Consider the following 18,026-nt stretch of genomic DNA (forward strand, 5'->3'; position numbering starts at 1 on the left):
AAGGGATTAGTTTCCGCATTAATTTTGCTTTGGCTCTGCAGAGGAGGTTCAGAGCCAGTGTGAAAATGCAACTTCTCTTGGATGCAAGGAGCTCTGAGCCACTGAGTGTTTGTTTTGCGTCTGACACGACAGCCTGGGAACAATGCCGGAGGGAAGGGGGCTGGAGCATCAGCTTGGAGTCAATGCCAGAGGGCAAGGAGCTGCCAGGAGAAGAAAATACCAGTTTCAGCACCAAATCAGTAATGCCTAGAGGCTACAGCCTAGGGAAGAAGGTTCCTACTGAATCTCCATCTGAAAGCAAAAGCAGGAGGCCCAAATAAAAAAAAAAAACAAACCCACGCAGTTGGAGCTGTCAGGCTGTTACTGGCCTAGAGTCAAGCGGTCAGCCTACCTGCACCCAAAGCCAAAATCTGCCCATTCCAAAGTAAGCAGAAAGCCTATAATGCCACTTAGATGGTATTTATCCTTGTAGATAATTTTAGGCTCATCAATTTATGCTATGACTCATGCTTACTCATGTCATGGTTAGCCTGGGGAAGGGCTTCTGTGATTGCTGTCAGCTGCCAGTCCTCCCCCTCCCACTAACTTCTGACTCTTGGCCAATTTTAGTCACATCTGACAGGGCTGACGGGCTTTAACACCACAAGTTCCTACAACAGGTCACCACAGGACATGGCCCAGGGGTTGACTGCAGCTCCTGACACTATTTGTTTGGCCTGCCAGGAGCTGCGAGGAAGCACAGGCTGTTTAGCTCGCCTGGCAGCCAAGAGGCAGCAGCTCGCTGGGCAACCGGTGTTTGCCTTGCTTTGGGCTCTTGCATGCTCACTTGCAGTAATGTAGCCTCTTATGCAGCTGACGGCAAACTACCGTAGTTGAGGTCTTAAGGGAGGAGAGAAGTTGAGGGGAAATGCATATGTGGCATCTGCACAATCAGAAAGGAACAACACAATTCAAAGCCCTGTGAAACCAGGTGTCGCGAGTTGTGGTGCTCACCTGTTACCTATCTCTTCTCTTTGTGTTTCTGCACTCTTCAAAAGTTTCTTGGGACACCATTGTTTCCCCTGTCTACTTCAATAGCAAGTTCCACAGGTCTGTTACACCATAATATGCACAACATAAGTCCTGTGTCAGCTTTGATCTGTTACCTTTCAAAGAACCCTCCTCAGTTATGTGCAAACATGGAACTAAGTGAACAACAAGAACCCCTACCTTCCATGTCACTGAACTTCCTGACAAACGGCCTCTGGCTGCAGGATAGAAGTTCAAAGGAGACATTCACAGTCTTTAAAGACTTGGGAGATTTCTGCACTGGAGAGCTTACTTCCGACTCACTCAGCTCCACATTTCCACTAAAGACAAACAGCTGGAATCGCAGTAAAGCAAAGCACTACTTAATATAGGGCAGGATCAGTAAGAGGTGTGTGCCATCTTTTCACCTTCCTTGCACTACGCCATCCTTTGCGCAGGTCCTAGTTAAAACATGAGCTAGCGTCTTGACAGGCAGTGATTTCACATACAAGGCAACCCCAAGCTCCCATGCAGTCTCTCCAGAGCCACTCACTCATACGGACACAGACTGGACTGGATCTTTGTCGTACCTGGAGTAAAGACATGTATTATGTTTCAGCCACTGGGATTACAAATTCTGACTGGCTGGGTTTCTGACAAAATCTGCATGTTCTTAAGAAACTTCACTACTTGGATAACACGGAAACCCACATGAAGAACACTTCACTACAAGGCACATCATCCAGTGGCTGAAGCACTGCAGACATTGGCCATCAAAGGACAAGCTTTCAAACAGTTTCTTGAACTTTGCCACTGCAAGTTTTCAGCATTTGCTAGTGGCAGTAGCTAGACTCCGCAGAGGGGTGTTGAGCAACAAGTGGCAAGCAAAGAGGTCTGAATGTAATTGTGGCAAATAACTTTTTCCATTTCTTCTTTGAATGCTGAACTGACTTTGCTTTCAGTCCAGGGTTCTTGAAGCTTGAACTTGCAGAAATGATCTGCAAGCCCTTCACCCAAATACTGGTGGTTCTTGCTGCTGCTTTACACATTGGGTTAGGGGGGGGCTGTAAACTTTTGGAAGAGTTTCTCTGACAAAAAGATAATGGAATGAGGAACTGTCATTGTCTTTGATTTAGGAGCAGTCCCCTGAGAGGGAAGCCTGTCAAGGATAGGACTGTGCCTTGCCTTGCTGGGTGGTGAAAGCCTTTAGGGATTATCTAGTTCGCTAACGCCTCCCAACATACTGGAAGCATCCAGCAGCCTGGGTACATGTGACAGCTTGTATGTATATGTTCATGTACACAGATGAAACCTCTGCCCCAAACTACTTACAAAGAACAAAAAGAAATGCCTGGAGAGTGGCAAGTGGGAAAGGTGAGAGGGAAAACAGGGATATTAATGCTCTCAGGAACTATATCTGGATTCAGAATGCTTTTTGTTGGACAAATTTGCAGAGAAGGTAGAGTTCAACTTGATTAAATCCCCAGTCTGTGTTCTGGGGCAATACAATACATGGATCCATGATTTCTGCAGAACATTTACGCAGTGTCACACAGACTTATCAGTCCCTGCAGAGTATTCATCAGCAGTTAACCGCTGATCAAAGGAACTTCCCATGCACCTTCACACCTGACCGATGTAATTGAGGACAGCTCCAGTCACTTTTATGCTAGATCTCTGAAGGCTGTGATGTGCAGCTGCTTCAATTCCGTAGTGTCTGTCCAAACTGCAAATTCTCAAAGGGCTCAGACTTGTCATTTCATGAATGTGAGACCTTTGGGGAATATTAAAGTTGTTTTACTTTCCAGCTCTTCTCTGATCCTTGACTCTGCATCTAGTTCTATGCAAATATGGACAATAAAGTTTTGCTGATGCTGCATAAGTGATACAAGGACCTGAACAAAACAAGCAGGTTACTTCAGAGCAATCCCAACTGGACTGACACAACATAGGTTGAGGACAGGAAAAATTATAAGAACTCCCTGAAACTGTAAAGTCATTTTCATTCAGATCCTGTTTTCAGCCAGAATGATGATTAGTCATAGAGTGCTCTTTATTCTGCAGAGCCAAACAGCAGCAGTGCCACCTTCCACCTTTTACTAACCAGATTACCAGGGACATTTTTCTAATGCAGCTATCAAAGGTGATTTATCTAGTATACTTGTCCAGACTGGACTTTGGCAACACACAAAACCTATTCAGAAACTGCATTTGATACACAATGTTGGTGTCTGCCTTCTAAGAAGACATCACATTAAAGTTCTGCTTGGTTTGGTCCTTTTCTTTAAAGGAAGAAATTAGGGCTCATTATCTCAGTACTTACTTTCTTCCATACCTCACCACATTAGCAGCATTTGAGGAAATGGTCCAGAAAAAAAAAAATAATATTTGAACTCATGAGACATGGAGAAAGTTGTTCTCCTGAAAGATCCAAGACAATTGTATTCTCTGAATCACAGTTCAACTCTCTCAATCTTCAAACAACAAGATGCTTTTTCAGGCCTACCTTTCTTGTAGGAGTTTGAAATAACGATGTCATAAATCACTCTAGAAGTACTTTAATCAGTAGCTAATGAACAGTATGAAATAATAGCTTAAAGTAAATATGCCTTCTTTCCTCCTTCAAGAGAAAGCCTTAGAAATGCATTTAATAACAATATAAAAAGGGATGAGAATTATGAAAATTAAATGCTGCTTTTATCCTTTTTTCTTTTTTTTAAACTTCCTTGCTATTATAATTGGCTATTGGAGTAAAATCATTGCATAGGTAGGTATAGGTCTGTATTACTATAAAAATGCAGAAGCAGGATGCTGGGTTCAAATCCCTTCTAACACTGGCTCAGAATATCCCATCTAGGTATAGGTCTGTATTACTATAAAAATCCCTTCTAACACTGGCTCAGAATATCCCATGGCAGCCCCTGCGCCCATCATTGCTCCTGTGTCAGACAATGTCTCTCACTGGGAAGCTCAAAGCATCAGTCTGTAAAGTACACCAAGACTCCCACATAAAAGTTGTCAGGAAAAAAAAAATTAAGTTATTATTATTTGCATTGGAGGGAATACAACCAGAACTAGGAGACAGCAAGTAAAAGCTGGCTTTCCTAGAGTTAGTTAAATACTGATTTTAACTTGCATCTACATGCAAGCTGTAACCTGTATTGTCCCTAAATCAGTCAGCAAAGTTAACTGCAGCCATCATGCAAAGCTCACTGAGGTGCAGAGAACTGGAGGTCATTACTCTCAGGCTAGAGATTTCTCACAATAGCACAGCTCTGGTGAGGTTTCCATTCTTCAAAATACATTCTTTTTTTTTTTTTTTAAGAGCATGTTAATTCTTAAGCTGCACCCAGCAAACCTAAGGAAGCCAAGCACTATCTGTGCTGAAACTATTGCCTGTTGCTGCTCCAGAAGGGAAGGGAGGGAGCTGCTGTGTGGGAGGAAAGAGCATGGGAAAAATATCCGCTGGATGAAGATCTGGAGCTTCCTATTCCCTCTTTGGATCAGGCTGCAGCCTCCACCCCTCCAAACACAGGCAGGAATTCTGAGGAGTTCCTTACATCTTTCCCAAACAAGAAAGTGCTTTGAAGATCCTGATGCTCACCCAGTGTTAAACCACTGCCTTTTTTATGGCCCTTCAACAGCTGCCAGGACACCAGGGCTGAATTTCAAAAGTCAACCTCCTTCTCAGCTTCTTCTTCCTTTCCAGTCGCCAATAGAAATCCCTGTCTCATCCCCTATGTCTGTCTCAGCTACAGACTGAATCTTGTAATTCACAGAGGCAATAGGGTGCGTGAGACGTTAGCTTTTAAACAAAAGCCTTTTAAGAGGGCTGTTTGCAGAAGAACTTTCCTGCTGTAACTGGTCCACTTTCGGTATGACCTCTCATAACATTGCTGCTTTGGAGGTGATTCAGCAATGCCTCATTTCAGCACAAGCTTGAGAAGAAACAGCTTTAAAAGCTAGGCAGCCTGATACAGAGGCTCCATGTCGCAAAAGCTCATGGAGGATCATAAAAGTGACATTATCAATTCCTCTTCAAAGGAGGAAATGTCTCAAGGGAAAAGCAGCTACAGCATGGCTGCACCCACCATTAACACAATCCGCTGTCACAAGAGCAGGTTATAACAGATCTCGCTGCAGTCAGTCCTGAGTGAGAGTGAAGTACTGAGTTATAAGACAAATATTAACACTCAGAGAGGGGCAACAAAACCATTTCCCTTTGCAAAAGCAGCTGCTGCTTGGCTGCGTGACCCCGAGCATGTCGCTCTGACAAAGATACACTACACCCATGGGATTTAACTTCCATTTCCCTCCAACAGAAAATCCTACACTGGGAAGAGCTTCCTACTTCTAATTTGCTGTCTGTAGGGAACAAAGACAAATTGCAAAGCAGAGCAGCTGTAAGGAAAGGTCACTGTGCTCTGGCTCTCAACAAATTTCGCCACACGGACATTTCACACAGACCCTACCAGCCATAAGGACACATCCAAACACTCTTATGTGGGGCTCAAACTCCTTCATGCCACTTACTGGCTGCAAACTAAATCTCTTTCATTTGCTTGACACACCACCTGCACCCCATATGTTAACACTGCTGTCAATATTTCCAATTCCCCATATAACTATTTAATAATAATTAAATAAAAACACAGGCTGGTTGCAGGTTCAGTATTATTTTAAAAAGCCACCAGAGCTAGGAAAGCACAGCTTACAAACAGTCAGATGCTGCCAAGTGGCTCGTGCGTGGTCCTAATGCCTGCCACGTCTTCGACACACAAATGCCCAAACCTCAAAGTAAAATCATCCGACTTCAGAGGCTTTTTCTCTCTATTAACTTCTCCCACTAGGGATGCCTCTGTGGCATAAATGATTAAGAAAGGCCTGGGCCTTCCATTTACACACAAAGTCCCTGTTTCCAGCTGACAAGGAAGACTCTGGGATTGCAATGTCATACCAGATGCACAGTATTCAGGTGCCTCCGAGTACTGGGTGAAATTTTGGCCATGCTTACACATCCAACAACAGTGCTGCTTAATCCAGTTGAAGCAGCCTCCGGCCTCAAACCCTTACCACCCCCTGCCCCCCCAATCACTTCCATCATAGAAACCACAGAAGTGTTTATTTACTGCTCAGTGAACCAGGTCAGGGAAGTGATCTGGCTGAAAAATAGTCCAGCCAAAAATAAAGTTATTTTTCCAGCTGGAATCTGGCTGCACAGCCAGCAATGCCAACACAAAAGAAGGGACAATACACAGACATAAATGAGCAGCAGAGGAAGAGAAGGACTGGAAAAGCTAGCACAGAAGTAATACACATCAAATTACAGCCTCCCTTGTAGCTCATTTAGTTTGCCCTTTAGTCCTAAATCCACCTGATAATTAGAATAGAGCTAGAATCCTTTTTACTTTGTTGTTGTTGTTGTTGTTGTTAAGAAAAAGATGCAGCCTTTGCACAAAAAGCATCCAGAACAAAGATTTGGAATGGGACTGTGCACTAGAGGAAACAGCAAGACAATATGTAATCAAAACTTAGAAGGGGTAGGAACAACAGATCAAAATCCCTGCTATTTGGATTCTGACAACTGCAATACAGTTCATTGTATCTTGGATCTTCTGTAGTAAATTTATAAATCTCTCAGAGTGGCAAAGCACCCTCTTTCCAAAGCACAGGTTTACGCTGGATCCTGTCGCACTCCATATTTCTTCTTCAGCTGGTCGCTGTGGAAACGTTTTTGGAGCGTGCCAGGAGTCACGTAGCATCTACCTGGGGAGCCCCTGCATTAATCCGTCACCTTCGTGGGCTTCTGTGAGCCCATTGGTTGGTAGGAAGAAAAAGAAGGAGTCTCTCTCCCCTCCCTGCTCTGAATGAAAGACGCTTCCTCTAAATCTTGCTACAGGATTTCAGGCTCAATTCAGCTTCTTTGGGGCTTTTGTCACCCAGCAAATGTGATGTCTTTGAAAGAAAGATTAACAGTTTGATGAAAGGATGCAATGGACAGCTTTGTTCTAGCCTGCTTCCCCCTAGAGCTTTCGGTCACTGTCACTTTCTTACCCACGGGAGAATATCTGTCTGACTCTCAGAGGAGATTATGGCCACCTTGTAAGATTTTGCCTCTCCTGATAACAAAGCACCGGCCACTTTGAGGAGGTGATAATGATGAACAGGGGCTGGATTAGGGGCAAAGAACCTCACATTGATCTCTGAATTCTGAGAGCACACAAAGCAGTCGATGCTGGGATTCAAAATCCACCGAATGCTTAGAGCACATCCAATTCACTCTTCTGCAGGAGGGGCAAGGCTACAAGCTCTGTCAGTCCCCCAGTTGCACTTCTTACCTCATCCCCAAATTAGCAGGACTAGTTAAAAGGGCTTAGGACAAGGAACAGATGGCACGGATTATAAACTGTCAGTGTTTTCATACTAAACGAGATACGAATTCTGGCCCCAATTACCTGAAGAGTTTACCAGTTTCTGGGAAGACTGGCACACTGAGCATATCCACGCAGCACAGCGCAGTCGTGTTGATATTCGAGCTAATTCTGAACGCTAAAGATGGCTAGGTATCTTCTAGTGCCTGGGATAGCCTAGCTATCTCTGTACAGCACAACGGCTGTACAAATATACTCATAGGTGAACTGTCCCTTGTCCTTCTCTTCTACACACAGCCGCAGGATTTCAATCCATACAATATTTGTGTACAGTAACACCAGACAATGCCTGTTGACTTCCTCCCTGCAAAAGTTCCATGGCCAAACATACAGCAAACAGCAAAGCAAAACTATATGCAGGGCTGGCACCAATGCCAACTGCTGCACGGGCAGGAGCTACCACTCCTTATGTGGAGCCCCTTCAGAAACGGATCACTCCTAGCAAAAGCTGAACTCATTCTGACTTCAGTGACACACAGACTGCCCTAGGCTTTCTCCCGCAAGTAATTTTTCATTGTTCCCTAGAGAAAGGGTTAGGCCAAGGCTGACTGATGTGGTGATAAAACTACAACTTCTGGTTCTAAGAGGCTTTACCAGCATTACCCATCAGTTCAGCAAGGAGTTCATCTCCTTTTCATGTCCAATGAACCAGGAGCTGAAATGGAGACAGGGTGGGCAATGATTTATTTTACTGAGGAGGAAAAAACTTTAAATACAATCCCTGGAAAGTTGCTTTGAAGACTCTGCTTCCGTCCTCATTCTTTCACTGCAGCGGTCAGGAGGGCGAAAGACTCCACCACAGCTCTCAGTTGATGGGCAGCCTTGCTTCAGCATAAACTCATCCAAAGTCTCTGACTAAACAAGACCCCTGAGGTGATACAGACCTAGGACCCAAAAGCAGTAAATGCGCTGCTTTATTACCCGTAGACACAAAGCCCAAGGAAAACAGACTCCTTTCCAGAAATCAAGGCAGACCACAGCCAGCCAGTCAACAGCTACAATGCTAACTGGCTCTGGAACCCTCCTGCTGTGCTGCCATATGAGAGGTTCCAGATCTTGAAATCCTGAGCTGGCAGCATCCCAGCTGTAGGAGGGACAACATCGCTCCCTGGCAACTCTTGGGTCACTGCAGAAGTGGCCTTAACAGCCTCTAAGGCTCCCCAGTCCACACATCACTAGCAAAAATGAAAGTTTCTACTTCTGAAAGATGCAGGAGACATGCTTATGTATTTGTATATGTCCATTACATGCCTGTGACCGCTAAGGATGCTAGGAAAGCTATTGAAAAGTTAAGTGACCACTCCAGAAATTGCCTAAGCTTGGAAGGGACAGTCTCTTCTCCATACCTGCAGGTCAGGAGGTCAGTATACCACACACAGTCTGGGAACTCAGGCCTTACCTTCTCCTCGACCTGATGCTCTTAGTGCTTTTCTTTCTCATCTTTTCTGTGGCTTCCTTTTCTGTGCTCAGCACTGACAATGCTAGCACCATAGTGCGCCCTGCTGGAAGGCAGCAGCTACAGCCATCCTAGAGTTACTTCTAGGGATGGCTGACTTCAGTTCTAACAGAGCAATTCAGGTGCCAGTGCTTTAATAACCCACTGAGTCAGCTATTTGGTTTGATTCCCACACCTGAAAGCCGACTGTTCTGATGCACACTAATCTGTTTTACTCCTTGAGTACCACTGTGTTATAAAGCTTGTTTGTCAAAACCACTTGTATAAATGTCAGGTAACTCCATGGGATACTGTGGTTCAGTTTCACACATTCACCAAGCCTAAGGATCACTTCTAACCAGAAATGAGAATAGTTGTGAGCCACACTAGGTATTTTGATCTACATTTGGGCTACCTCTTTTTATCCTTGCTAACATGAAGCATTGCCCTCTCATTCATTATGGGTCTTTTAGTTTGGATTTCAGTGAGACAGCTTGAAAAGCCTTGTCCCCGTGTGGCTCTTGGCAGGCTAAGAAGTAAAGTGCTCTTGCTCTCAGCTTTCACAGAGCTGGGGAGGTGCTGCTTATTGTTAAGCAATGAAAGGGGAGGGCTCAGGTCACATCTGTGAAATGTTAGTGGAGAAGGAAGGCTGGGTGAAAGTAGGTGGCCAGCACAGCATAGCACTTTGCTGGATTTTGCAAGGCCACTGGGGAGATAGGCAGCCATTTGTCTTAGAGCCCTGATAACGGACCAGCTCGCTCTCTGCCAGCTAGCTAGGGGTTGTAAATACCTCTGCAGACACAGACTCTTCAAATGGCTGGAGACGGAGGCTGATAGTGGATTAATCGCCTGGAGGGGAGGTCGAAAGGGAGTTAATTAGCTGTGTTAATGCATGGAGATAAAGCAGGTTTGTGTCTCCTGGCCTTCTTCCTTCCAGCACCTGGGCTTTTGGGGCAGCCAAGATGGGGCTACCCAAATGGCTCTTGAGAGCGGCCAAAGGAAAGTATCTCCCGCTTAGAAATGCAACCTCTCCATCTTCAAGGGCCCATTAAGCACTAGCTTTTGCTAAACGGATAAAGAGCTTGCTAATGAAGCTCAGAGGACAGGAGGTTAGCGTTCTAACCCGGGCTACTGTTAAGCAAGTTTCCAGAAAGGCTAGTGCCCAAAGCATTCAGCCAGGGAAATAACCATAAATCCTTTTGTTTGCAATGCTGTATAAAGGACTGTTCCAAAAGCGCTGCACGTTTGGGTGAAGAAACAGAGCTACAGGCTGAGTGACTGTCATCTCCTCCACAGTCAAAATGGTAAAGGAGCTGAAATGATCTTCTGTCTAGGCACTTCTCCCCTTCCTTTAGCCGATTCTTGGAACAGCAAGTGGACAAGACTCACCGTGATCTACCCTGCCACTGTATATCCATTTAGAATGATGCTTCAAAATCTCTCCCAGCATTAGAGTCAGAAAGTACATCTGAGGGGTCTTGGCTCCTCAGTTCAACCTCCACAATGGACAGCGATAAGTCAGGAATCTCCTCAGACCTCTTTTGAGCCCTCATGTGTCATAGTTAGGAAGCAAAGCCAGCTGTACTCCAAGTCCTGTGTTCAGAGTTACTGTCTCAGGAACCCATTGTCACCTTTGTGTTACTGTCACTGACAAAGAAGAAGCCTGAGGTAAGTATCACCCTCCACAGCTGTCATCAAGTTTACAGCCAGGCGTACCAGGAAATCATCTGTTCTGGACTCCTGCATACCACTGCCCATTAAATTGAACTCAGTTACTCATGTCTGGGACTAGCAACTTATATTTGCATTTGACTAAAACACAATTCCCAGGAAGACATCCAGCATGATGCTAAGATAGCAAGAGACGCAGACTCATCCATTGCCCTTGCTAACTGGTAATGATTTCACTGTTAAAATGTCTACCTAATTTTTCATTTTAGTTTTTCCAGCTATAATTTTCAGCTGCTGGTTCCTGTTATGCCTTTCTCTGCTATACTAAATAGATCTTCAACACCCAATACTTAAACTCCATGGAGGATTTATACAGTGTAATACAGTCATTCTCATGTTCTTTTCTGTAATATAAACAGATTGAACTGTTTATGTCTCTCACCAGCCCTTGAAATATTTTGTGACTCTTTTCTCCAACTCTCCAGTTTTGCAATGTGAAGTAATTCAGTTCTGATTCCACTAACAGTATATGCAAAAGCAAAGTCACCTTCCTGTTCCTATTTGCTACACCCTTGTTTGTACATCTACAGATCGTGTTAGCCTTTAAGTCTCAGAATCAGACTGGGAGCTGATGTTCAGTGGATTGTCCCTGGATTTCCTTTCAGAGCCGCAGCTTCCAGAATACAAGTCTGGCTTCTAGTCCCTGCTCTTAAATACGTGATTTTGCAGGAAGCTACATGAAAACCTACTTTATTTAAGTAAGCAGAGTCTGCCAGATCTCTGTAGCTGTCTTGCCCTTATTATTTGTCTCTCCACCAATTCTTTACTTCTACATCTTTTACAAATAATTTGAAGAATATCAGTACTGGCACTGGTCCCAGCTGAAGCCCCTTCTGACCCCTTCCACAAATACACCCATTCAGTGATTTCTGAATCACAACTACTGATCAAGATCAGCTTAGGGGACTATCTCTGCAATACTGGGATTTATTAAAGGTTAGCATAATAAGTATGCCACAAGTCTCCCGAGATAATGATTTTAGGAGTAACTTACCTGGCGCTCTCATTTTCATTTTTTAATGAATAGAAAAGGTTGCCTAACTCTACCATCCCTTAGAAAATAGTCTGAAAACTGTCTGCAAGAGCATTTTATTGTCTTCATTTTATTTGAGTCCATATTCTTCCCAAAAACAAACCAGAAAAAAAAATTATTGAGCCTATCTGCCCTTCCACTTTCTTGTCAGCCTTTTTACTATCACCATTTAGTGACAGTTTCCAGTACGGTTATTATGCTTTCTCTTCCTCTCAATATACTTGAAAAAATCCTCCTTACAGTTGTCACGGATTATTCCAGGTTATCCTGGCTTTCTTTGTCATTTTCTACTCATTATCAACTCCAATTTACATCAGCCATTAATTGTTCACAACTTTCTGCATTTCCTTTTATATTGCTTTTTTTTTTTAAATTCTAATTCCTACTTTTACTCCACCAGTGAACTAGGTAGGCTTTCAGCCAAAACCAGCTATTTCTTGACTGGGAATCATGACTTTTAACTAAACTCTTCTCATAGAAATCCTACTCATATCTTTTCCTATCTACATTTTTCTTTGCCTCTATCACACCTCCCCTCCTGCATCAGTTTTTAACACTGCCCTGTTGGTGTCCCTTATCTCCATATCAAAGTGATCTGAGTCAGTAATCTGTTACAAATCTTCAGAGTCAAGTTATTGCTTTTCTAAACTGTAGCTTGAAAGCGCCAAAGAACTGAATTCTCCATCCCCTATTTTACTTCCTTCCAAGCTTTCCATTCTACACTAGTACCTTAGGCTTTCTCCCATCCCCTTCCTTTATTCTTTCAGAATGTAGCATTGCCTGATCTGATGCTGTGGTCACAGTGAAGTCGTCCGTCTCCCTCCGTTTTCACTTTCCCCATCATGCCAGTGCCTGAAAAGTGACGATTATTTCATAACTACACAACATTGGGTCATCAAGTGAAAATGCTGTAGGTATGCTAGGAATTATTGCTATTTGCTTTGCCATTCCATTATCTACAAGTGCATGTAAAACTGCCACAGCTCTAGTTCCTGAAATGCTATCGCCCAGGGTGCTGAACTCCATGCAGCAGAAAGGACCAGGCTGGCGATCTGCCAGCAGCTGAAAGGCTACATCTAATTGTGCATAAAGTTGAGCAGATTGTATGCTTAGACTAGAGCAAACAAGCTTATCTTTAATGCAGACATATGGCCAGCAAAACCTACAGATCCCAGCATGCAACATTCTAGCCAGCTGGCCATTTGGATCAGAATGAAGCATTACATGATCTGATACTGTGGTGACAGAAGATCAGTATCGTAACCCTCCGTGTTCAAAAATCATGAGTCAGGCCACTCAAATTCATGAGTTTGGCTCAGAGAGCTGGAGATTTTAAAGGGGATAAAGCAATTTAATTTGCTTTTGAGACAGGGTTTGCATTCTCCCACTTTACAATCATTAAAAAAAAAATGTATTTTTTTAAGAAAAGCTAAGTCACACAGTCACTTGTCTCTGGGAGCTGAGACACTAAGAAAAAACAGACAGACTCACAGTATGATTAGGGGAGGAGCAGCAACATATTCTGGACTCTTAAAGTGCACAGATAACCTGATAGATAGACATACAGAAAGAATCTGGAACCTGGAATCACCACAGATATCACTGGTAAAGATAAGGATGGCAGACAGTTTTGTTACAAAACTCCAGGTTTTCCAATCTCACGCTAAACTCTCTGCTTTTACCATTGTTTCCTTTATGCAACCTGGTTTTAACTTCCTTTCTTCCCACCTCTCAGCTGTCATATAAAATGTTCTCTCTGCCTCCAACTTTCCATTCTGTAAGACACCCCTGCTCTCCTATAATGACATACCATACATTTTATGACAGTTACCCCCTTGACAGCCATCACAGATGCTCAGTTTCCAAGTAATAAAGAAAACTATTCCAACTGAGTTGTTACTTTTAGACAGGTTAAAATCAGCCCCTTAATCTCCCAGTCCTGTTCTTTAGGTCTTTTCAGACGCTAGGGAAATTCTAGCCAATGCATCACCCAGATGTCGCTCACCTTCAGTCCACTTTCTGTGTATTTGTTGAGGGCAGAGACAATTCTGGCTTCAGTCACAATTCTAGACGTGACAGATTTGGGGATTCCTACTTCTGCTCTGACAATAACTGTTCAAGAGAGGATCTAGCCAGGAAAGGCAAGAAAAGCTTCAGGTGAAAAGGAGGGGATTTGCCAGAGCTATGAACAACATGTCAGGCAATAGGAAAAGCACCGTCTGCTCTGGGTCAGGACCAACATGCACTGGCAGAGTTGAAGGAAGGTAATCCAAAAACCAAAGCCTGAATGCCTTGCAGCCAGAAGTGAGTGACTTTGGCAGAGCCATGCTGATAAAATCAGCAGAAAGCCTGTCTGCTCTCTGTTCTTTTTTCCCCCCCACATTTTCACAAGCAACCAGTACTTTAGGCAGCCTGAATACTTGTTAAAGGGGGGTGGGTTGATCTCTTTTTTAATGTCAGAGCTCCTATCTGCATGTGATAGAGTGCAATTAGAGAGGCTACATGCCTTGCTGATCCTGTAACCAGTTCCTGTCTTACTTCCTTTGCCTGACAAGCTCATTCCATCAATCCCCAGATTCAGTCCAAAAAAGAGCAAGGCAATAAAGTCAGAGCTGCACAGGCACTGTCATGAATCTTCTCCTCTTCCATTAAGAAGCACTCAGCTGCACTTGTGCTCAGGTAATCTTTGAGAGGTAACTTTTTTTTGAGGAGACTGAGGTCTGCACTAACAGCAACAACCACCCAGGAAGGGGGCAAAGGTTCATGCTTACACAGACCTCAGGTTGCCACAGGAAGACAAACATGACAGTGGCATGGCTGAGCCCCACTTTTGTCTGCCACTGGGTAAAATACAGCTGCAAGTCAAATTTGATTTAATGACTTCAGCAAAACTTCCATCTTCATGTCTAACACACAGCACAACCTGCCAAATGCCTGGTCCCTTGAACTAGATATGACACACTGCAAAACTGTATCTGTAATCTTTCAAAGGTGCCATTCTCCATCACAGTTGAAGGTGGCTAAAACCAACTCTGTGATGCAAATTAGCCTTCAGGCTCTTAGCCCTTGGTGCCTGTTTTCTAGTGGAAACATAGAAACCATGGCAGATTTATGTCCCACTTCAGTGGCTCTGTGGTTTCAGGCCTCACTAAATTAAAAAGACTCCTTACCACAAACCCTAGAAAAAAAGAGGGGGAAAAAAAAATGTGAACAGTAGCAACACCTGAACTACTATACAAAACTGCAGCTAAAATTTTCTTGGGAGGTATCTAGGACCTAACCCCCCTTCCAATAGTTCTTTTTGAGTCAAAAGGGCCAACTTGATGAGCCAGTATATGAAAAATGTGCAGTCTCTCCAGACTACACCTCTGGAAAATGACTGCAGCAAGGACACTCCCAGCAAGTTGAACAATGGTTTAGATTTTAGCGCTGTTTATGCCCTGAACAGCCAAAAATGTTCAGAATTCAGGCAGGAGCTCACTAGGTTCATTCTCAGTTATTTTTTCTGCCAAAGGAAAGATATATATAACAAAGTCTGAAAAGCTATTTACAGCGCTGGCAATTCACTGTTCTTCCAGTCAATTCCATCTGGCACAGGACGCCTACTATCCTATCTTGCTACTCTAGGATAGGAATAAAATAGCAAACCTAAGTTCTGATTGTGTCCCAAGATCTAGACAGCAGGATGTGAAAACGCTTGGCCCAATCTAAAAAATGCAGCAAATCAGCAAAAAGCAGTTAGAAACAAATAACAAGTCATTCCCATCTCTTTAGAGAAATATCCTGCCTGAGGAATCCCTGGAAGAGGATTTAAATATATTTAACAGTTGTTCAGCAGAACCGTAGAGATGTGAACTGAAGACACATTCCAGTATGCACATCTTTCTTTTTCCTTCCTCCGTGTGTAATCCTGGTAGAGATTATTCCACACTACAGCATTTCTAACAGTTTATCAAAGGAAAGTTTGAATTCAGCCTCTCAGAGATATCAGCTTAGTGTTAATGACAGCCCATTTAGATAAAGAAAAGCAATACTGGGTGGGACAAGAGGTGTGAAATACTTCAAACCACATAAATTCCCTCTATCACTGGTGGAGTTATCTCTCCTCCTAGGGACACCAGCTGTCACAGGCTCTACAGAAGTCAGGAGGGAATACCACACTCAGACAGAGGGGGTAACTGCTGATGTGCTCAGGCCTGTTGTGAGGATTGGACAGCCCTGGTACACTTCCATCTTACCACTGTAAGCATTTGTAATTGCTTAAAAAGGGAATTGAGTACAACATTAAAGGATAAATTTCCTTGATGGATTTTCAGGTGCTTCTCCTGAGCATACCAACTCCACAGTAACCCATACCACCTTGTCGCCTCAGTGTTCTCCAGGCTACTTGGACTGCCTTCCCTTGCATTGCGTCTCTTGATTCTGCTACCTTTACCTTGTGGGATATCATGCTCCAGAGAGTCTAGAAAGTCAGTGGATGGGTCCAGGTCAGCCTTTTCCAGCAGGGTTTTATTCTTCAGGTTAACAGGCTCAGCAAAATGGAAATAGGAACTTAGTTTTTTTGCCTCCGTCAAAGAAAGACCTGCGAACAGCCATTGGTGACCATTAATACAGTGAGCTGGGCTAACATACATTGTACCATCGAATGTCGTATTGTTTCTCTAACACCCACAGCATACAACAGAATCACAATCTTTCTCCAATGGAGACTAAAGACTTGCCAGAAATGGGTGGCAGTACTCCCTGATGCTGTGCATTAGAGACCATGCTAATTGCAGTCCCAGTTAAGCAATGGGCATGAGTTGAGATCAACTCCTCGTGCCTATTTAATTGTGTCCTATCTCTAGATGGAGAATTCACTGCAGCTATAATTGCTAAACACTGACATAAACTATACACAGACAAATGAAACTACAGGTTTAATGACTCAGAGCCATTACTGACTCTCCTCCCACCTTCCAGAGTTGAATCATGCACCTGAGCATTAGTGGTATTGGATTCTCTCCTCCCTGTTCATCTCACCCAAGATAAAAATAAACCTGAAATCAAAACATCAGCTAGAGAAAGTAATTTTAATTTACCACCTTTATGATCAAAGTACAGTTGATCCTGATAAAGACAATGAGAATTTACCTTCAAAGTTTCTGTTTTCATGCACAGACCCAAGAGGAGTCTTCACAAATGCCCCCCGAGGGATGATACCAACTGCTCTGTCTATCTGTTCTATCGTAGCTACAAGGCGGGACTCCTCCTTGATCACGGTCTTTAAAAAAAAATAGGCAAATTTTAAAGGCAGGACTTTCCTTGTTGTCATTTCTGAAAATAAACTCGAGGTGACAATAGAAACCACAACAGACTCATCAAATTAGAGCTCGATGGCACTAAGAGGAGGCCCACAAATCAGACACTTCTTCTCATAAGAAGAGAAGCAGGAGCAGACAGTCTAGATCCACCAGAGAATTAACTCTTCCTTCCTTCAGCCGTCCTTTCCTTCCTCTCAGTTAAGCTACTTACGCCTTGTCTATTTAGTTACAAAGAATGGTACCTGGAGTTCCCATGTAAAGCCTCAGACACTGCAGTGAGGATCTGTACCAATTATGCATAATAAAACATAAAGGAGAAAGAATATTTCTGAGCTGTGTCTAACTCCAGGAGTAACTGAAGAGTTCAATCAAGAAGCCATTGCTACACAACGACAGCGAAGAGGAAATTGTGTATGTTCTGCCTGAGCCCAGGCTCAGGCTGCTTATTACAAACAAGGAGGAGGAGCCACCACCTGCCCAGTGTGAGGGGTACAACTGTAGCGAAGCGAGTTCAGAAGTGTTTTCCTGTATTTACCTCCTTACCATCTTCAAGCAATCTTTCAGCATCTTCTGCATTTATCTCAGTGTACTCGTACTCAAAAGAAGGATCCCCCTGGAAACGGCCCTTCAGCTGCTCAGCCTGCGCAACCATCTCCTTGGTCACTGGTGGCAGGAGGTTCCATTCCACGCAGTTCAAGCTGCCAGCGACAAGCATGACACAGGCCCGAGCCCGCTGAAGCCTTGCCAGGCCCCTCAGGGGCACAGCGAGGCTCCCCTCAGGAGAGCCGGGCAGCCTCCCCGACCCCCCCATTCCCTCTTTTCTCTCCCCAGTCCCCAAACCGGCCTCCCATAAGCCGTTTAGGCCTCCCCGGTCCCACCTCCCCAGGGAGGTCCGGCCTCCGCACCTGTAGAGGCGGCTGCGGGGCGCGGCGCGGTCAGGGCCCAGCCCCTCAGCGATGTAGTAGGCGCCGCGCACGCCCTGGATGCAGCCCCAGAACCAGACCCGCTCGAAGCGGTAGTCGCGCTGGAGGAGCAGCAGCGAGGCCCCCAGCACCGCCCGCTTCTCCGGGCTCAGCCCCGCGCCG

General features: G+C 44.3%; 1 protein-coding gene across 1 annotated transcript in view; it reads right to left on the reverse strand.

The window, feature by feature from the left end:
• Positions 1-18,026, reverse strand: part of RSPH9 (radial spoke head component 9) — a 39,607-nt gene that overhangs the window by 852 nt on the left and 20,729 nt on the right. Inside the window, exons 3-6 of the mRNA XM_009636411.2 lie at positions 17,847-18,026; positions 17,477-17,639; positions 16,772-16,901; positions 16,074-16,220 (exon numbers count right to left, since the gene is read on the reverse strand). Coding sequence (XP_009634706.1) covers positions 16,074-16,220; positions 16,772-16,901; positions 17,477-17,639; positions 17,847-18,026 — 620 coding nt within the window. The remainder of the gene's footprint in view (positions 1-16,073; positions 16,221-16,771; positions 16,902-17,476; positions 17,640-17,846) is intronic.

Source organism: Egretta garzetta, unplaced genomic scaffold (assembly GCF_000687185.1).
Source record: "Egretta garzetta isolate BGI_Z169 unplaced genomic scaffold, ASM68718v1 scaffold54, whole genome shotgun sequence".
NCBI classification, from domain to species: domain Eukaryota; kingdom Metazoa; phylum Chordata; class Aves; order Pelecaniformes; family Ardeidae; genus Egretta; species Egretta garzetta.